Source organism: Dinoponera quadriceps, unplaced genomic scaffold (assembly GCF_001313825.1).
Source record: "Dinoponera quadriceps isolate SergipeBrazil2010 unplaced genomic scaffold, ASM131382v1 scaffold781, whole genome shotgun sequence".
NCBI classification, from domain to species: Eukaryota; Metazoa; Arthropoda; class Insecta; order Hymenoptera; family Formicidae; genus Dinoponera; species Dinoponera quadriceps.
The window spans coordinates 167,972-186,243 of record NW_014555039.1 but is presented as its reverse complement, the minus strand read 5'-3'; the positions used below and the strand labels follow the sequence as shown (position 1 = coordinate 186,243).

Here is an 18,272-nt window from a genome sequence, read left to right as displayed (position 1 = left end):
TATATATATATATATATAATTATACATGAGAAATTTTTTCCCGGGATATAATTTTTCGATGTAGAAAGAATAACAATCGCAGTATTTTCTTAAAAAACAAATACTGGCTTGCGTTTTACAATCTCATTACGTACGCAGAGTCTTTATTCTACATGATAAAATTGCGTAAAAAAATAATCTCAGTACAATATATATATATATATATATATATACATATACATATACATATATATCTATATATCTATATATAATACGTCATTTTTTTATATACACTTATCTAATCGCAAAAGCGCAATCTACTTGGTCGGAAGTAGACACAACACCGGACTTCGATCGTTTCACCACACAACTGTCGGACGGCGCGTATCACACGCTGACATCGCGTTCACTCGCGAGGATGAACGTGGTGCAGCTTCAAGTCATGGATAATAAAATATTCATATATGTGTGTATATGTGTGTGTGTGTGTGTGTGTGCCTTATTAACGAGTGACGTAATATTACTGCAGTCTTTGTACTGTGGCGTGTTGTTCCTGTCCTATATAAATTGTTTCCCTGATTTACTTACATCTACATCTGTATGTGCACGGTGTGTGTGTGTGTGTGTGTCTGTGTGAAAGCGTGTGTCGAGATGCGACATCTTGACGAAGTGAGACTCAATACCACGATGCGGCGTGTACAATTGATTGATTTCGCTGCAAGTGTCACGAGAGCTTGTAACACGAGAGAACGTCCTCCAAGACATAAATAAGAGATACTTGAGCAAGATAACAATGAGCCATTCACAATTCGCATTAGTTTGACTCACAAGTCTTTCCCCAAAACACATTTTGCTCGGATAAGCGATATTTCTATAGACGAATACGAAAATGAATTTGAAAAAATGTCTATTTAGAAAACGAATGATCTATTCGATTCCGTATGTTTTATTCTCCCAATAAGTTAGGAGATATTTAAAAGTAAATAAAATATATCGCAAAATGTGGAAATTTACCGGCGCATGCGCGGAAGTATTAGAATATGGATTCGGTCGAGTCCGACCCAATCTTGTTATTCAAGAATTTAAAAAAATACCTTGTCTTTCATATTAACACATTAACGGCGAGCGATCTCGACGAAAGTATGCTAGGTAGCGCGGCGGCCGCCCGCCTCGTTTTTCGGCCTAGAGCGGGCGATATTTTGTGTGATCATAAAAACTTTAAGGTACAGTCGAGCTAAATCGTATTACTACAACTCCCGCCTTTAAACCGCAGTCGAGCTAAATCGTATTACTACGACTCCCGCCTTTAAGCCGCAGTCGAGCTAAATCGTATTACTACGACTCCCGTCTTTAAGCCGCAGTCGAGATAAATCGTAGTACTACGACTCCCGCCCTTAATGTGTTAACACTCGTGCGATGTTTGTGGGAAGACTTTTGCACCAAGTCAATACGCCAATAACACGACAGTGCCGAGTGCGAGAGTCGCAAAGTCTCATTCGTTTCCAAATTTTTGGCACTCCATGGAAGTGAGCTAATATATTCAACCACGGACTTCTATATGCACCACTGGACTGCTAACTTCTAGGAAATGCATAGCTCTAAAAATATATATACAGAATTATGCCTCTACGTCGTATAAGTAGTGCGACGTTCACGTCTGATTGGTTGCAGGCATCGGCCATGCATCACATTTATCCATCACCACTCCACGTCCAGGATCCAAATTTAAAAATCATATTGTCATAGGTCGTTGAATTCCCCTCGTTGGCTATAAAATCGCGCAAAGACACGTAACTTTTATAGGAAAATTATCTTGACCTTCAAATCTCCGAGAAAAAAAGAAATCTTTTGCCATCATAATTACCTCCTCGAACAACTTTGTCCTTCGACATTTCTTCGTATCGTCAGAAACGAATGAAGTTAAGTGGACCACCTTGTACAAAGGAGTTAGCATTCCAGTAACATACAGAAGGTCTGTGTATTCAACTCTCCTCAGGCCACACGCGAGACACGTGGCGTACGCCAACGAGGGGACGACCCTAATAATCGCTCGCTACAAGTTTTTAGTGCTCGGGTGGAAGGAGATGCGTTTGTTCCAGAGCTTGGGCGGTGAGAGGACCTGCTCGAGGAACACGTGCCTCTTCTCCTTCAGGTTGAAGCGCACGTTACACAGGGACCTGTCGGCCTTATCATCGCGCTCGATGGTCCAGGCGCGCCTGTCGTCGCTGTCGCCGTTGAATCGTCTGCTCCTGCACGACGAGACCGGCGCGAGGTTCTCCTTGTCGGAGAGCTGCGGCGATTTCTTCGAGGTTGCCAGGGCGAGACCCCTCTTGACCGGCTCCAGGGTGTCGGGTGTCTTCAGCTCGACAGGCGTCTTCGAGTTCTCGCCGTTCTCGACCGACACCAACGGGCTCATCTCCACGTACAGGTCGCTCTCGTTCGCGTCGAAGTCGTCCTTGCAGCCGGCGAACGTCACCTGCCGCACGAGCTTGCCCCTGCTGCCTAAGATCGGCGAGTCCGACAGGATGGCCTCGATCAGCGGCGTCTTCTTGATGGACTCGATCGCACAGCACTTGACGAACTCCCTGATCGCGTCGATCTCGCGCTTGTCGACGACGCGCGGATCGTCGACGCACGGCGACAGCTCGCAGACCGGGCCGGGCATCGCGCCGCTCTTCAGCTCGTTGTCGAAGAGCACCTTGGCGAAGCTCGCCTGCGCCATCAGGTTCTTCGGGTTCAGGTCCTCCCACTGCGTGCCGGTGGTATGATAGACGTGCCTCGGCGAGTTCTCCGCCGTGTACCGCCTGATCTGGTCGATCGTGCTCACCAAGGTGCTCGCGGAGTCCGACGCCTCTTGGACGCGTTGGAATTTGCCGGCGTCCTCCGGCGAGTCGTCGCGTTCCTCCAGGATCGTGTCTAGCGCGAGCATGCCGCCCCGGTCGTCTATCACCACCGGCTTCGCGATGTACAACGCGGCGGCGCTCTGCTCCTCGATGCCGCTCGCGAACACGTCGCCGGCGCGCTCGTACGGCAACTTGCCGTCCTTCGGCTCCGCCAGGTCGTACACCAGCGTGTCGGCGTAGTCGTCCTGCTTGAGGATCCCGCGCGAGATCAGGGAGCCGGCGCCGCACACGCCGTCCGAGTACTCCGAGCTGTACGTGGTGCCGGTGGTGCTGGTGAGGGTGTCCCGACGGCGGTCCCGCACCACGCTGTCGTCGTGGATGTACGTCTCGATGTCGGTGTAGCCCTTCCAGCTGCGGATGCACCAAGGCGGCCGGGCGATCCCGAGCGGGCACACGTTCTCGTAGTCGTGTATCGACGTGACGCAACTCATCGTCTCGTCCCGTTGCTGCAGGTCCTTCGACACCTTCTCGATGTCGAATATCCGGCCGCCCTCCAGCGGCGTCGGGGTCGTCAGTCTGCCCCGGGTCTTGATCGCGTCCAGCGCGCCGATCACCTTGTCGCACGAGTTATCAAAGGGGTCGTCCCGCTCGCCCTCGCCCAGGTCGATGCTCGACACGTCCGGGACCAGCCAGTCTAATTGCGCCGCCGCGATACCATGCTCGTAGATGCCGCGGCGTTTCCGCGAGGACAGGCACACGTCGACGTCCGGGACGTCTACGTCCACCTCAGGCAGACTCTTCTTCTCCGCGTCCAGGCCGTGGGTGACGGGCAGGCAGATGCCCCTGCGTTTCTGACGGAGATGAGGGTCGTCGACGTCCGGCAAGCCCTGGTACAGGGTGCTCAACGTCCCGCTCGCCGCGCTCTCCTCCTTCGGTTGCGCCGAGGTCTCCTCTTTGTGCGCGCGAGCGAGCGGCTTCTCGCACTCCGTGGAGACGCGCACCGGCGGCTCCTTCTCCGCGCTGTAGTTGCAGTTGACGATGCCCTCCTCCGCGCAGCCGGAGATCTGCGCGACGTTCGTCAGCAGGGACTGCTTGTCGGTGGCCACCTCCTCGGCGACCCTCGGCGAGATGTCGATGGAGTGGTGCAGCGACACCAGGGAGCCGCGATGGAAGAGCTTGAAGGACCTCGGGGTGTCGGAGACGAGACGCTCGTCCCGGCGGATGTCCCGTGCCGGCGCCGCCTTGGACGGGTGGAACTTGCCGTAGTAGAGGAGCATGCTGGTGAGACCGACGAACATCCCGCCGACTATCGCGCCGGCGATCGCGATCGTCGTGTCGAGCGCGACCGCGAAGCGCAGCGCGTACACCAGCAGGAGGACCAAGTTCTGCACCGCGATCACCGTGTAGAAGAGCAAGATGCGGTACCGCGACCGGCCGTCGCGCAGGTTGAAGAAGTCGAAACAGTAGATGAGGCCGATGATGCAGTTGTAGATGCGCTCCTCCCACACCGTCGGGCAGAACTCGGTGTTCTGCAGGATCACCCAGATCGTCATGAACAACCAGTGCAGACCTGGAAGAAGAAGAGGTTGAGGATGATGGCGGTGGTGATGATGAGATCGCACGGAGTTACGCGAAGAATGCTGATCGCACTCGGCGAGTTACGATCCCGTGAGCTATAATTAGCGGGCGAAAGTCCTCGCGAACTCCCACGCCGAAGATTGGGACTTCGTTTCTATCAATCCGGCGATCAGCAAGATCCAATTCGACGCACGTGTACGTTTTATCACGTGCAAAGTGATTCCGATAATACGGTTGATCCTCTTTTAAGGACCTTTCAATGTCTAGTTAAAACGTAATTGTAACAAATTGCGGAACATAATTAACAACAGTTCCACGTGTCCAGCATATCGACTCGCAGTGTTCGCATTGGATGCTTTTCATTTAGCAAGTCGACTTTTAATGTTGCTCTTGCTTTCCATTTTATTTGTGTAACGGGTCGTGCGAGAGCCAAGGCTCAGGCTTCCGCGAAGCCGAGATTCGAAAGTCGCTTTTTATCAACGAGAAATAATTATCCTTTCGTGAGAGAGCGAGTGAGAGAGAAAGAGAGCCTAGGGCAACATACAATGTCTATAAAATATTTACAAAATACAGACGCAAATATTCAAATGTCGGGGAAAAACGGAGTGTGAGAGAGATTATGATAAATACTCAGAAATATTTATGAAAAATATTTTTCATAAATAATAATGAAAACATGACTTCATTTGGGTAAAACTATGTAGAGCTGTCGACTTGAGTTAACTCAGATCGACACAAGAGCTAAAAGGCATGTAAATGGAAAGCACCCATTCCGCTGGTTTTCGTGAGTGCAACGCTATTCCCGTCGGTGCGACTCACCCAGAAATAATAAGAACCACGCTCTCAGGAAGACCGCAGCCAGCACCAAAACTCCGATTCGCGACAGCAGCATGCCGCTGCGCCAGAGAGCCTGAAGAGCAAGCGCCACCCAGGTCGCGTTGTTGCGCTCGCGATTGATGTTGTGCATGGCTCGCACGTATGTGCTCACAGCCCACGTCAGCGAGCAAAAGGAGGCTATAGCGGACGCACCTGTCGAGCAACATTGTTAATAAAGTAGCTCGTTCTTCGATTATGAAGTAATAATTGTTATTAAAGTAGCACACTCCGATTTCAAGGTGACAATTGCGTGTCTTCATCATGTATTAATCTAAATTGTTGCTCTCACAGGATTCATATATCGTAATAAAGTCGATTCTATTCCATTCCATCGTAATTATTAATATAGAGTTGCCACATAGAAAATGAATTGAAAAATTTCGCGACTTTTGTAGATTTTCCAGGCAACGGTAAAGAATTCTCCACATGATCAATATGTAATTTTTAATTTTAACTTATTATAATTAAGAAAATATGATCTTAGTTTAGAAACAGGGAAAAGTAACTTTCGGCACAGGCATTCAAGGGACGTCTTAAAGACGTCCCTACATCCCAAGGACGTTCGTCGGATAGTGTGCTATATGGGTTATATTATTAGGAGCAATACAAACTTGGAAGTTAAGTAACATAATGTAATTCTGAATACAAATTCAGGCCGATGAGAAATAAATGAGTACAGGAATAAAGAATGAAGTTACAACGGGAAAGGGCAATTGAATAGAAACGCTGAATAAAACTGACCAATTACATTCGATTGTTCTCCTCACGGTCGAGAAATAACCGACTGTGATTGGTCGCTTTTCTTAAGTTTTTCTGTGGCCCTAATACGTAAAAAGTTATTTGTAAAGTTCGAGAGTTCTGAACGCATTTCACCATAAATGTTAAATATAATATTAAAAAACACGACAAGAATACTCTTTAGAATAAAAGAATCGAGAAAATTATGAGCCAAGTTCAAAATTCTAGACTCTTTAAATATCTTTCCCTGACTGTTCCTCGATTCAATTTAAATTCTCGCGACTTTCCCGAGTTTCCAGATCCGTAGCGGGCCTGTGATAACGTACTTTTTCCTTCATTTAAAAAGTACAGAGTTGGAGAAACTACTACTTCAGAGCGACCATTCATTTCCGAAACGTCATTTCATCAACCCTGACGCAGCACTGAGGTAAAAACCGAGGCGTTCACGACGGTGTCCACAGAAATCGTGGACGGTACAGATCGTCATCGTCGGATCAAGACGCGACGGAGACTCGAGGAGAACGCGGAAAAGGAAAGACGGGGGGGGGGGACACTGCCACGCGACTCTATACTTTTCTATTCTTTTCTTTCCTTTCGGCGGCGAGGGAGCCTGCGCGCCTTCTTTTCGGCTATTTCTGAATACGCCAAAGACGTATTCGCGTCGCGCTTTATATTTATAAAACCGGAGGAGAGAGAGAGAGAGAGAGAGAGAGAGAGGCAACAACCGCTCGTTGTCTCGTTGCAGGACTTCGCCGGTTTTTAAGGGGAAACAGATAAAAACGCTCGTCAGCGATATTCCATCCGGCTTTGCGTTATCTGCGGAGGCGGCACAGAGGAAACAAACAAACACAAACAAATACGCAGCATCGTTATGTCGCCGGCGTTCGTCGCGGCTGGTTCCGCAGACGCGCTCGACGTCCGCATGTCGACGTGAAGGCGCCGGTTCAGCGGTGTGAACAATTCACAAGCAGGGAGGAAAGTCGAGTTCTCTTCATTTCGCAAGAACAAGAGATGATATGCTGCATACGTCGTATAAAAAATCGATGATGGATTCGCCGGAGACAACGGTGAGGAACGATGACGAGAAGCCGATGATTTATCCGTCGAAGCTCGCGCCTTATCACTTCACGAGGATGCTCTTCTCGTCGATGCAGGTATGTGTGTCAGTGAAATAGAGAGAGAAAGAAAGCGACATTTCTTTCTTTCTTTCTCTCTCTCTCTCTCTCTCTCTCTCTCTCTCTCTCTCGAACGGATGTACGGACGAGTTGGAAGATGATGCTTGATTGATTCGCAGAGACAGGTGACGGCGTTGCAGTTGATCGCATTGTTAACAATAATCTGCGTCACGTTGTTGATACTGGCGCAGAACTCCGGGGAAAAACCGCACACGGGGACAAACATAGAGCCGGCTGCCGCGCGAGAACAGACGTCGCCGAGGCATGCGTGGTCCGTTGCGCGCGTCGCGTCCGAAATAATACCGCGGGTAACAATGTCGCGGGATCAGATGGAGCACGCACGGAGAGAGTTAAATGCCAGGAAACGATGGCTGTCGAGCGCGTGCCGGGCCATCGGCTCGAAGAAATCGCACCTGGACGCCGCGTTGACGAACATGATCGTCGACACGTGAGTGAATCCGGAAGAAGAGAGAAAAAATCGAAGAAGAATCGAAACGCTGAAATAAAAAGCGTCTTCCTCTTGCTCTCCTATTTTTTTTGCGGATTATATTTATTACTAATTAATAATTATTAGTAATAATTAATAATTAAGAATTGCCTCTCTTAATAATTAACATTGAAAGTTGGTAATGTTAATTAAAAGTAAGAGCTGACGGAAGAATCAGTTTCAGGAAGGATCGACACGGTTTTCGTCAAGATTTCCGTCGAACGAGAAAACTAATTTCACTGTTTCTTCCGAAGGGAACACAACGTGTCGTGGTGTCCCATATACAAGGTGGCGAGTTCCACATGGATGAGTTACTTCGCCGTATTAAAGGGCATTCTGACGGACGCTGCGATGGACCGGGTGCGGCACGATCACATTCAGCTCAACGAAATCGTAAGACAAAAGTTCATGCGCGTCGAAGATCTCAATAGGACGCACGAGGTGAGCTTTTACTCATCAACATCCGCCAACTCCCGCGGTAGTTCCTGATAACCATATCTTCCGATACAAAGCTCTATCNACATTTTTTTTTTTTTTTTTTTTTTCAAAACTAACGGTACCAATTTAAGATGAAGATGATTTGCCGATGAAGAGACCAGATATTGTTTTTTTGTGAAATTTACGTTAACAAATTTTTAACGTTAAGCGACGCTGGGAGAGGGAGGGGGGAGGGGGGAGGCGGAACGACCAGTTGGGAAATACAGATGCTTCGCGTCTGATTGCAGAAGGTAATGAAGACGAAGAAGTTCCTGATCGTGCGACATCCGCTGGAGCGTCTTCTGTCCGCCTACAGGGATAAGTTGGAGCACATGGAGGGCCGCGAGTATTACTACAAGCGCTTTGGCCGGCGCATCGCGTTCAAGTATCGTCTATCCGGCAACGAGACGAGATTAGAACCGACGTTCGAGGAATTCCTCCGATTTATCGTTAAGGAGAAATTCTTCGACGAGCACTGGGCGCCGTACGATCGGACCTGCGGGCCCTGCGCCGTGCGCTACGACTACATACTGAAGTTCGAGACTCTGGACCGAGATGAGAATTTCTTCGTGCAGGACGCCAATCTGGGCGGGTATCTATACGAGAAGAACTACGTGCGGAACATCAATCCTCACGGGACAACCACTAAGGAAATCCTTAGCGAGTACATCAAGAAGATACCGCGACCGCTTCTCGACGAAATCAACCAGATTTACGAGAACGATTACAAATTATTCGACTATTCGTTCGTCTGACAACTGTTTCATCAGTTATATTGTATATAGGCAGCTCATAATCATATCACTGTGGTGTCGTTGTATCGCTGAAAGAATTGTACATAAAACTATAAATGAAAGAATTTTCTCTCTCAAATATTATGTGAAATAAGTTTCTCTTAGCTATACATACTATGTTACGTTCACTGTGTGTGAAATAAAATAAGCATAGATATTTAAACATTTGAGGATAATAGAGAAGAGAAACAATTACATGAAGGCACAAAGAATAGAAGTACAAAAGGAATAAATTTCTATATGCGTGTATATATATATACAGAGTGGTCCCAAACGTTCCAGCCAGACTTTGAGATCTTGTAAGAAATTTAATTCTGAATAAAAAATTTCCTATAAATATGGGTCGGAAAATGCTTTCTTAAGAAGTTAGTGCCTAAAAACTTCTAAAATCATCTTTATATATATAATCACAAAATGGTTTTGAAGAAAACACACTTACTTGTCCAAAGTGGAGCGTGGTGTAGTATTGCAATTATATACAATTGCAGGATCAACTGCGGTGCAGCCCCCATGAATGACTCGAACAGGTGCAACATACATATATCACTTTCTTGCCGGTACACCCAATTCTTGTCCTTACTGAAGTTCGACTTATTTCTTAGAGAATGCACCGCAGTGTAAAGCAAAGTCAAGTACCTGGACAGAATGTAAAGTAATCAATAAATTAACGATGACAAACAATGACTAACAGTTGCATGTTGCAACACTGGAGTTTCACAGAGTTTCTCACAATCTAAGGAAAAGGAGGTGCGCAAAGAGATAAATACCTGTGCAGAAAGCCCAGAAGTAAGAAGTGCAGTAACCAGTGGACAGTCTTCAAGGAACCGTCGCTGCGATGCCATCTCAAACTAAATAGTTGAGTAACACAAGCGGGCAAGATGGTGAAACCCATTGCAAAGCATCCCCACTCTAAGTGGCCTTGCAAGAGGTATTCCACAAATGCAATACTGTCTGTGTGCGAAAAATATCATACAGAGTGCTTGATCTATAAACGGTGAAAGCTTCCTAATAATACAAAGTACATTTCTACAATGGCATGCTTCAACGAAATATATACAGGCAAATTTTACCATGTAAAACACAGTATATTAAACAAAGAGAGAATGCGCAAAAAGGAAGAATATATAAACAATCGTCCTTGACGATAGAGAATTATACACGGTGTCTCACAATTCGCGGCATCGATGACAGATTCTGTGATAAACTCGCAATCGAGCTTCCCCTCGAGAAGGCTGTCGAGAAAGACATTACGATAAATCGCAAATTTTCAGTTTCAGACAATGTGGAATTTTGAAAAACCGGAAATCAAGTCTGTCGGAGGAAAAAATCTTACCTAAAAAAATAGTCGGAAAGGGTGATTGCAAAAAGAAAAAAATTTCTCGTACCAGCTTGGTATCAAAGCTCGATTCGCCGATAATCTTCTAGCTGAAATTTTCACGACTGAAAAAAATCGTTCACGCCGCGACGACTCGCCGACGACCCGTCGTCGTCGAGCTGTCACCGAATCTGTCATTAACGTCAAGCCCGCGAGTGTGCGACACTCTGTATACGCATACGCGAGTAGTACATGTGTACTCTTTGTTCACCTGTTGCTACGTCCGCGAAAAAGAAACTGACCGAAAACGCGTAGTACAGCAGGTCCGCCGTGCGAAATTGATACCGCTCGGCTTGCCGGCGCGGCATCGCCGCGGCCGGCTCCTCGCACGTTGCATTCTCAGCGCACGAAACGTCGATGCATTTCGTCTCGTTTGACTCTGCCGCCGCCATCTTCCCGCATCTCCGCCGGCGTTCCCGGGCCATTCGCAATTGGTACTTGAATTTACTCCGAGCGTTTGCGCCAAGCTCGCCAACCTGATCACACAAGCGCAGTTCGTTCGGTCTGTTCATTTTTCAATTCAATCTCCCGCTTTCTCCAAATTTTTCATTCATCGAATTTTTCATTTGTCCTTTTCAACCATGATTTCTATATTTTTTATCAGGGTCGAACGTTTACATGTAAAATACAATAGTCTACGCATGGTCAGTATATTTTCTGTTCCTGTTAAAAGCTCACAGGTAAAACTGAATAATAAGATTTATATTTTAATATAACATGTATACTTTTCATGTTTGCACACAGATATTTTAAATATGCGTAAAATGAACTTTTTTAATGATAACATTTCTGTGTTACCCACACATCAACTTTTCAATTTTTAATATGAAATATCTTCATAATTAACACCGAAATCGGACACGTAAACTATTTTATAGTTTAAACTAATTTGGACTAATAAAATTTATCCTTTCTCTTATACAACACTGTACTATGCAATTTATAATATTTCACACAGTTTACATTGTTTACATGAAAAAAAATGTAAGCATCACGTATAAACATCACGTTGACAATACATGAATTATCTATATAGATAACCCAATCTTAAAACTTACAGTATTATTGTTTTTTTTCTAATTCTCAGTTTCGTTTTTTTCTCTGATAAGTATTTTTTACATTTTCGGAGCGGAAAGTGCAACATACCGCAGCTGAAAAGAACAGACCAGCCTGTGAGTTTTCCTCCGTCCGTTGGTAAGAGTGGAGGGGCTCAGGAGCGTATCGGGCACCGGAGCGCGTCTAGGGTGTCTGGCACTCCACTGACGGCGCCACGCGACGCTGCGCTCGCGAAGCAGTCTTCGGTACGAGGATTCGAAAACTTGGCAGGGTGCGAAGGCCTGAAGGGCCGCAAGGCCTCGGCGCGCTCGAGTCCCCGAGGGCCGATACTTGCTTATGAGCGAAAGCGGACGTCAGCGAAAGGGACCTTTCACGTGCGTGCCGTACAAAAAGGAAGTAGGGAGGGAGAAAGAAAGAGACAGAGAAAGAGAGAGAGAGAGAGAGCGCATCACGAGCAGTGCACACACGTCGAGCAGACGGTCTTCGGCACGACCGAAAACATGGCGAGCTGTGATGACTAGCCGTATATGCACGATTCAACGTGGTTACTGTGTCCGTGTTGCCGCTCCTCGCTGACTGAACCTCAGGATTCACATGACACTGCGGACGCCGCCAACGTAATTCACGAATCGATCGATCGGGCTCGTCGCACAGTCATCCGACTAACGTTTGGTTGAATTTAACCTTCAACAAAGGAACACAAATTCCGAGAAGCTGAGGGGAACTAGTGACGAAGGAAGGAAAAAAGGAATGACCGACGAGAGGATGTCAAGCTAGGAGACCGTCTGGTCGGAATCGCCATCCGTGGAAAGCGAGGATCGCTTATTCTTAGTTAGTCTGTGACACTCCGGTGACAGTTGACGTTAATTTACACGCGGTGGTAAGTGCCAGGCAGAAGAGATACCGTCACACCGCGATGTACAAGTGACACTGTGACGTCTCTGACGAGCAAACGATACATTTCAGGAACAATTGAGGATGTCGGATGTCTGTTGATCATGATTCAGCATGTATAGCTTCGAGGGAGATTACAGGCGAAAGCCGCAGCAAAATTTGTCAGGAGCTAGCAGGAGGGATGAGAAGTCTGTGCTGTTGCAGCATGCGCAATTGGAGAGATTGAAGAGGGAGCAGCAACGGAAGAAGCATGTGGCTGCGCTAAAGATCCAAGCGTACGTGCGTAGCTTCCTCACCAGGAAGGTGGTATGCGCGCAGAAGAGAAGGGAGTTCGACGAGGCTCAACAGGTGGCGGGACGTAGGAACTTGACTTTAGAAGAATTAGTGCCGTATCTGAGGAATCTTTTATTCTTTTATAATCATGCTTTAGACGCTAACAGACTGATATGGATCCTTCAGCACTTCCTGAAGCATCAGAAGGAGATCAAGTTGAAGTCGATAAATTCATTGCAATGGCTGTGGAGATTGCGGTAAGCTATTTCGATACAAGGTTTCAATTTACAATTTGTAATAATGCGATAAGAGAAGGATGATAAGTAAGAAATCGACCAATTAAAACTTCAACTCAGTGCTATTTGTACAAGGAACAGCAACATTTAAGCTTTAATTGGCTTATTACTCTATATGCATTTCTGACCAATCATCAGTGAGCTTAATTTGGATACAATAACTTTAATAATTTATGACGATAAGATGTTTGCTTCAAAGCTAGCTATGAAAGAAAAAGAAAAGTATCTACTATCAGGATGTCTACCACTTGGAAAACCTGGAATTCTCAAGGGAATTTGTTTATGCCTGGAAAAATCAGGAAATTCTCAGGAAATTTGACTAGAAATCGGGGAATTTTAAATGGACATTTATCTGCAAACTGTATTATTGCTACTGTTCATAGACAAATATTGTGTGGTTGACTGAATTTTATTTAATATTTTCTTTATTAAGAATCATAGAAAAAAATAGTTCAGGATTTCTCGACTTGATATTTGATTAATTTTAATCTTAATTAATAAGAGATAGCGCTATATAAATCGTAAACGCGAACTTATTAACATTCTGTGTATATATACATTTAAAATTGTTTTTAAGTTTCTATTTAATGTTTCTATTTAATGTTTAAATAGCACTTTTGTGTTTATAAGAGATTTTCCTTTGTTCTGTACCTACGTATATAATTTAAACGTTTAATTATATTGCTTTGATGTTTAGCGCGCACTGATTTTATGACCAATCCCATATTCAGTATCGAAGACAACGATTTCGTGTTAGGTGCAGTTTTGTTTAATTAAGACAGATATTTATTTTAATAGTTTTATAAAAGTTGCATTTTTACTGGTTATACATTACATGATTTTTTTGTTTGTAACTTTTGATTAAATTAAAATTATCAAATTAAAATTTGAAATTTTATGCAATATTGAATATTTATTTTTTTCGAGTCCTTACACTTTCTTTCAAAACTGTTCAATTTTACTCACTAAACTCGAGTGATTCTTAACTTTGCTTTATAATTTATGCATTTTTATACATGGGGAATATTAAGGGCTTTGCACAATAAATATATATTAATTTGCAAGATACAAGTACTTTCGTTTCACCTAGAATTTTTTGCCAGGACAATCAGGGAATTTTCAAGGATTTTTTTTTTGGGTTTAAATACACCCTGGTATGTGCAACATTTTAATAACGCAACCTGTTTGACACAGGTGGATCCTTCGCATCTCCATGCAGTACAATATACAGGCGTTGCCAGATGGAGCGTATTCCATGGCGATACCGTTGCGCGTCCTGGAGGTGTTCACGACGCGGGAGGACACGGAGAGGATACTACGGGAGAACAGTTACCGGCATCTAGAGAGTATATTCGTCTACTTGATAAAGCACAACTACTTCGAGCAACTGAGGAAGTTGCTGGACGAGAAAGTACCGCCCATGATGGAGGCGACGTCGGTTGCACCGACGCCGATCTCCAAGTGCCTGCTGGACATGATCAAACGTCCGTTGGACTTGATCTTTTACCTCGAGCGCAACGAAAACTTCTCCGCGCTGGTGCTGCAAGAATTGTGTAGAAGCATATTCTGCCCCGGCCTGTCCGATTCCATTCGCATGTTTGTCATACCGGCCTTGGCGGAGTTCAAGGACTTCCCGTACGTTCAGCTGATCAGCTGCATCAATCGGTCCAATCTGGTGCCCACGATAAATCTGCTCTACTGCGTTTTGTCCTTAGAATCCGACCAGATCTGTGAGTAAATTAAAGAGAGTCCATTAACTTGTCTTAATTTTCATCAGGATAAAATGATTTTACAACAACGAACTGAAAAGCCTCAGAGGCTCTCAGTAGAGAATAGCCGAAATAAATAATTTTAAAATATTTCATTCTTTTTAATTCAGTTTATTTATTTAGTAAAATAGTAACATTAATATAAATCATAGGCTATTTACTATTACATTCATAACTAATAAAAAAGCCTCAGGGATTCTTCTATCCGGATGAAGGCTAATCATCATCATCCCGTTTAGTCCTTTTTTTTTTTTAATAATAATAATCGTCTAGATAACATTATATAGTTAATGATAAAATATCATCGCGTTTGCTGAATGAAAAATTCGGCGTTGTAAAAGTGATCTTTAGCGAACATCGTAACTTCACGCTCAACGAACCACACGAAACTAAGCCGTTCAAAGAAATTCACTCGGGTGATCTTCATTTGTGATTATAATGCAGTCACTTACAATGGCAAAAATACGGCGAGCGAGATGGCGACCGCTCGAACGTAGCACAAAAACCCACTGAAGCTCACCATTGATTCATCACGTTTAACGAGTTAACGTAGAATTTCACATTATAATAAAAAAAAAATCGTATTATTTGTCTGCAGCAACCTGCAGGTCGGAGGACGCGCTGAGGAATTACCTGCAAGTGCTGGCGTCGCTTACCTCGACCATCATGCCACTGATCGCGGAGCAGAGCGTGAAGCAGGCCGACGACTCGGACAACGACGAGTCGAACACGAACGTGAGCGACCAGCAGCAGACCAACGTGACGCGCTCCCTCGAGATGTTGAACGAGCAGCAGCGCGTGAGCGGCATACTGTCGACGGTGGACCGCTTCTGGGATCCAGCAACGTTGCTGCAGCCGCTGTGCGAGCTCTGCCATCATTTGCTGATCATCAACAAGCTGGCCATTCACAAATACAAACTGCTGTACACCCTCGCGTTCAAGCCCGTGTTCCTCAAACACCTGTGGACGACTCTGCTGTCGGTCTGCCAGATTTCGCTGTTCGGTGGCGCCACGCCACTCCTGCAGATCATATCGCGCGGCATCGCCCTCTCCGCCGAGGACACCGACAGGATAGTCCCCTTGCTCGCGGTGTTCTGCTCGCTGTTCAGCCTACTGATCGCGACACTGCACGACACGGAGTTCTTCGTCGAGCATTCGTCCTCGGGACAAACGTCGGACGTCGGCAGTCTGCAGCAACAGCAGCAGGCGATGCCTTTCACCACGTCCGAGTTGGTCGTGTTGTCGAGTCACCTAAAGGGCGTCTGCCTCGGCCTGGTGGAGCTCGCGTTCCCGGACACGCGGCCGACAGTGCGTGACGATTACAAGAACGCCGTGCTAGGGCCGGCGTCGGCCGTCCAGAGCCGACACGACACGCAGATCTGGACCCACTTGTTCAAGGTGACGGTGGGCTTGCTGCGGCAGCTGCACACGCGCGATCTCCGTCGGCAGTTCTGCCCGGACGGCCACTGGATAGCGTCCAACGTGATAATCCCCATCGACAAGCCGGAGGACTTCGCCTTCCGCAGACGCAGGCTGCGGGGATACGTCCCTTTCCAGAGCCTGCGCGCTTTCACGCGCGAGGAACTGGAGGAAGGCCCGCCGTTGTCCGCCAAGGAAGTCCGTACGTTGACGCTGCTGCGTGAGATTCCGTTCGTCGTGCCGTTTAACAATCGTGTGGTGGTATTCCAGTCGTTGATCTACAAGGACAAGGCGGAGCAGCAGGGCGAGGTGCCGCACTTCATGCTGCCGGCGATACAGATCTCCGTGCGGCGGAATTACCTGTACGAGGACGCGTTCGAGAAGCTCTCGCCGGAGAACGAGCCGGAGCTGCGGATGAAGATGCGGGTGCAGCTGGTGAACACCGCCGGGCTGGAGGAGGCTGGCGTAGACGGCGGCGGTCTCTTCCGCGAGTTCCTGTCCGAGCTGCTCAAGACCTGCTTCGACCCGAATCGGGGCTTCTTCAAGCTCACCAAGGACAACATGCTCTACCCGAATCCCACGGTGCAGCTGCTGTTCGACGATTTCCCCAAGCATTACTATTTCATCGGCAGGATCCTCGGCAAGGCGTTGTACGAGAATCTGCTGGTGGAGCTGCCGTTCGCCGAGTTCTTCCTGTCGAAAATCGTCGGCCGCCAATCCGACGTGGACGTGCACCACTTGGCCTCTTTGGACCCCATCATGTATCGGAATCTGCTGTATCTGAAGAGCTACAAAGGCGACGTGGCCGATCTCGGGCTGGACTTCACCGTGTTGTCCGACGAGCTGGGTGAGAGGCGAGTGGACGAGCTGAAGCCCAGCGGTGCCAATATCCCGGTGACCAATCACAATCGTATCGAGTACATCCACCTGATGGCCGACTACAAGCTGAACAAGCAGATCCGCTCTCAATGCTACGCGTTCAAGCAGGGCATCGGCAGCGTGGTGCCGCTCGATTGGCTGCAGATGTTCAACAACAAGGAGCTGCAGGTGCTGATATCGGGCGCACAGATCCCCGTGGACGTGAACGACCTTAAGCTGCACACCAACTACACGGGGGGATACGCGCCCGATCATCCGACTATCACTGCCTTCTGGAAAGTCGTCAACGAGTTCAGCGATCAGCAGAAGGGCCAACTGCTTAAGTTCGTCACCAGTTGCAGTCGTCCGCCTCTCCTGGGATTTAAGGTATCGCATCGGCATATTTCAAAGATTATTTTCATCAGAAGTTTCTTCTCATGGAATTCACATCTGTCGGTGAATTTATATTTGAAAACTGTTTTACGATCTGGATTGATGGATTTATCACCTTCAGGATCTTCAGAGATCTCCGATGTATTTTACTTTGTGCTGATACGTCGATCCTCTCTTCATTCTTGTGTCCTATCGGTTGCAGGAACTCGACCCTCCGTTCTGCATCCAGCACGCTGGTAGCGTGGACCGTTTGCCAACCTCGAGTACCTGTATGAATTTATTGAAGCTCCCCGAGTTCCCGGACGAGAAGACTCTGCGCGAGAAACTTTTGTACGCGATACAGGCCGGCGCAGGCTTCGAGCTCAGTTAGACCTCTCAATTTACTTGGTTGCCGCCTCCGTCGGCGATCCCGTTGGTTCGGGCTGACTGTAAATACGACCTTCGAACTCCGAGTACACCACCAGTAGAAGAAGAGGCCGGGTACTCGTAGACGCTGTCTCTCTCCCTTTCTCCCCCTCTCTCTATTTTGCGGAAAGACTCTGAGGAGATACTTTCACGGGAAGCGTGCTGAAAAATGTTAATGTTAACAGGAGGGGCCAATTACTAAGTTATAACTACGGTGACCTTTACTGGTATACTATTCGCGACTGTGCCGTTTGTAAAGAGAAAGAAAGGAAGCAAAAACGAACAAAGAACGCAATCTATCTATTGCCATTGTGTGGTATGCGTGTATGTACGTATGCATGTGCGTGTATGCGTGCGGATATTTTTCTTTCGGTTCCAACTTTTCCACCTTTGGCCTACAACTGTAAATTCTGTACATTTCGATGTTTTATATATTTCACCGTGAATGTGTCCAAACAATTTATTATATATCCACTTCGAACGCATGTGAGAGAATAGTTGTATGTATGTATGTATTTATGAGACACCGTTAAGTCAGTGTAAATAAAGTATCTCGAAGCGTTGAATTCGCGTGGTATATTGTTCGG

General features: G+C 46.7%; 3 protein-coding genes across 5 annotated transcripts; 2 read left to right on the top strand and 1 right to left on the bottom strand.

The window, feature by feature from the left end:
- Positions 1 to 1,153: 1,153 nt before the first annotated feature.
- Positions 1,154 to 10,729, bottom strand: LOC106742885. 3 transcript variants are annotated; one of them, XM_014616234.1, is made up of 5 exons: positions 10,534 to 10,729; positions 9,715 to 9,898; positions 9,387 to 9,583; positions 5,220 to 5,429; positions 1,154 to 4,392 (listed from the first exon to the last, which is right to left on the bottom strand). In XM_014616234.1, exons 1-5 carry the CDS (start codon positions 10,712 to 10,714, stop codon positions 2,033 to 2,035), a joined length of 3,132 nt encoding a protein of 1,043 aa, XP_014471720.1. In that variant the 5' UTR covers positions 10,715 to 10,729; the 3' UTR covers positions 1,154 to 2,032. The 3 variants fall into 3 exon arrangements, with proteins under 3 accessions (XP_014471720.1, XP_014471721.1, XP_014471722.1); XM_014616235.1 differs by having other exon boundaries at positions 10,565 to 10,643; XM_014616236.1 differs by lacking the exons at positions 9,387 to 9,583; positions 9,715 to 9,898.
- LOC106742886 (carbohydrate sulfotransferase 11-like) lies at positions 5,384 to 9,012 on the top strand. Its single transcript, XM_014616238.1, has 4 exons — positions 5,384 to 7,168; positions 7,309 to 7,637; positions 7,931 to 8,117; positions 8,402 to 9,012. Exons 1-4 carry the CDS (start codon positions 7,031 to 7,033, stop codon positions 8,906 to 8,908), a joined length of 1,161 nt encoding a protein of 386 aa, XP_014471724.1. The 5' UTR covers positions 5,384 to 7,030; the 3' UTR covers positions 8,909 to 9,012.
- Positions 10,730 to 11,603: 874 nt separating the features above from the next.
- On the top strand, positions 11,604 to 18,251 carry LOC106742840 (ubiquitin-protein ligase E3C). Its single transcript, XM_014616142.1, has 5 exons — positions 11,604 to 12,258; positions 12,345 to 12,802; positions 14,036 to 14,571; positions 15,209 to 17,274; positions 17,483 to 18,251. The coding sequence occupies exons 2-5, from the start codon at positions 12,387 to 12,389 to the stop codon at positions 17,648 to 17,650; spliced, it is 3,186 nt and encodes a 1,061-aa protein (XP_014471628.1). The 5' UTR covers positions 11,604 to 12,258; positions 12,345 to 12,386; the 3' UTR covers positions 17,651 to 18,251.
- Positions 18,252 to 18,272: the final 21 nt, after the last annotated feature.

Bases quoted from the DNA above. Each gene is read 5' to 3' on its own strand.
- LOC106742886 (XM_014616238.1), top strand. From the start codon at position 7,031: ATGCTGCATACGTCGTATAAAAAATCGATGATGGATTCGCCGGAGACA. The intron at 7,169-7,308 runs GTATGTGTGTCA...ATTGATTCGCAG, and splicing joins TGCTCTTCTCGTCGATGCAG to AGACAGGTGACGGCGTTGCA. The intron at 8,118-8,401 runs GTGAGCTTTTAC...GTCTGATTGCAG, and splicing joins ATCTCAATAGGACGCACGAG to AAGGTAATGAAGACGAAGAA.
- LOC106742885 (XM_014616234.1), bottom strand. From the start codon at position 10,714: ATGGCGGCGGCAGAGTCAAACGAGACGAAATGCATCGACGTTTCGTGC. The intron at 5,430-9,386 runs GTAAGTGTGTTT...GTTGCTCGACAG, and splicing joins CCACGCTCCACTTTGGACAA to GTGCGTCCGCTATAGCCTCC. The intron at 4,393-5,219 runs GTGAGTCGCACC...TTCTTCTTCCAG, and splicing joins GTGGTTCTTATTATTTCTGG to GTCTGCACTGGTTGTTCATG.
- LOC106742840 (XM_014616142.1), top strand. From the start codon at position 12,387: ATGTATAGCTTCGAGGGAGATTACAGGCGAAAGCCGCAGCAAAATTTG. The intron at 12,803-14,035 runs GTAAGCTATTTC...TGTTTGACACAG, and splicing joins CAATGGCTGTGGAGATTGCG to GTGGATCCTTCGCATCTCCA. The intron at 14,572-15,208 runs GTGAGTAAATTA...ATTTGTCTGCAG, and splicing joins CTTAGAATCCGACCAGATCT to CAACCTGCAGGTCGGAGGAC.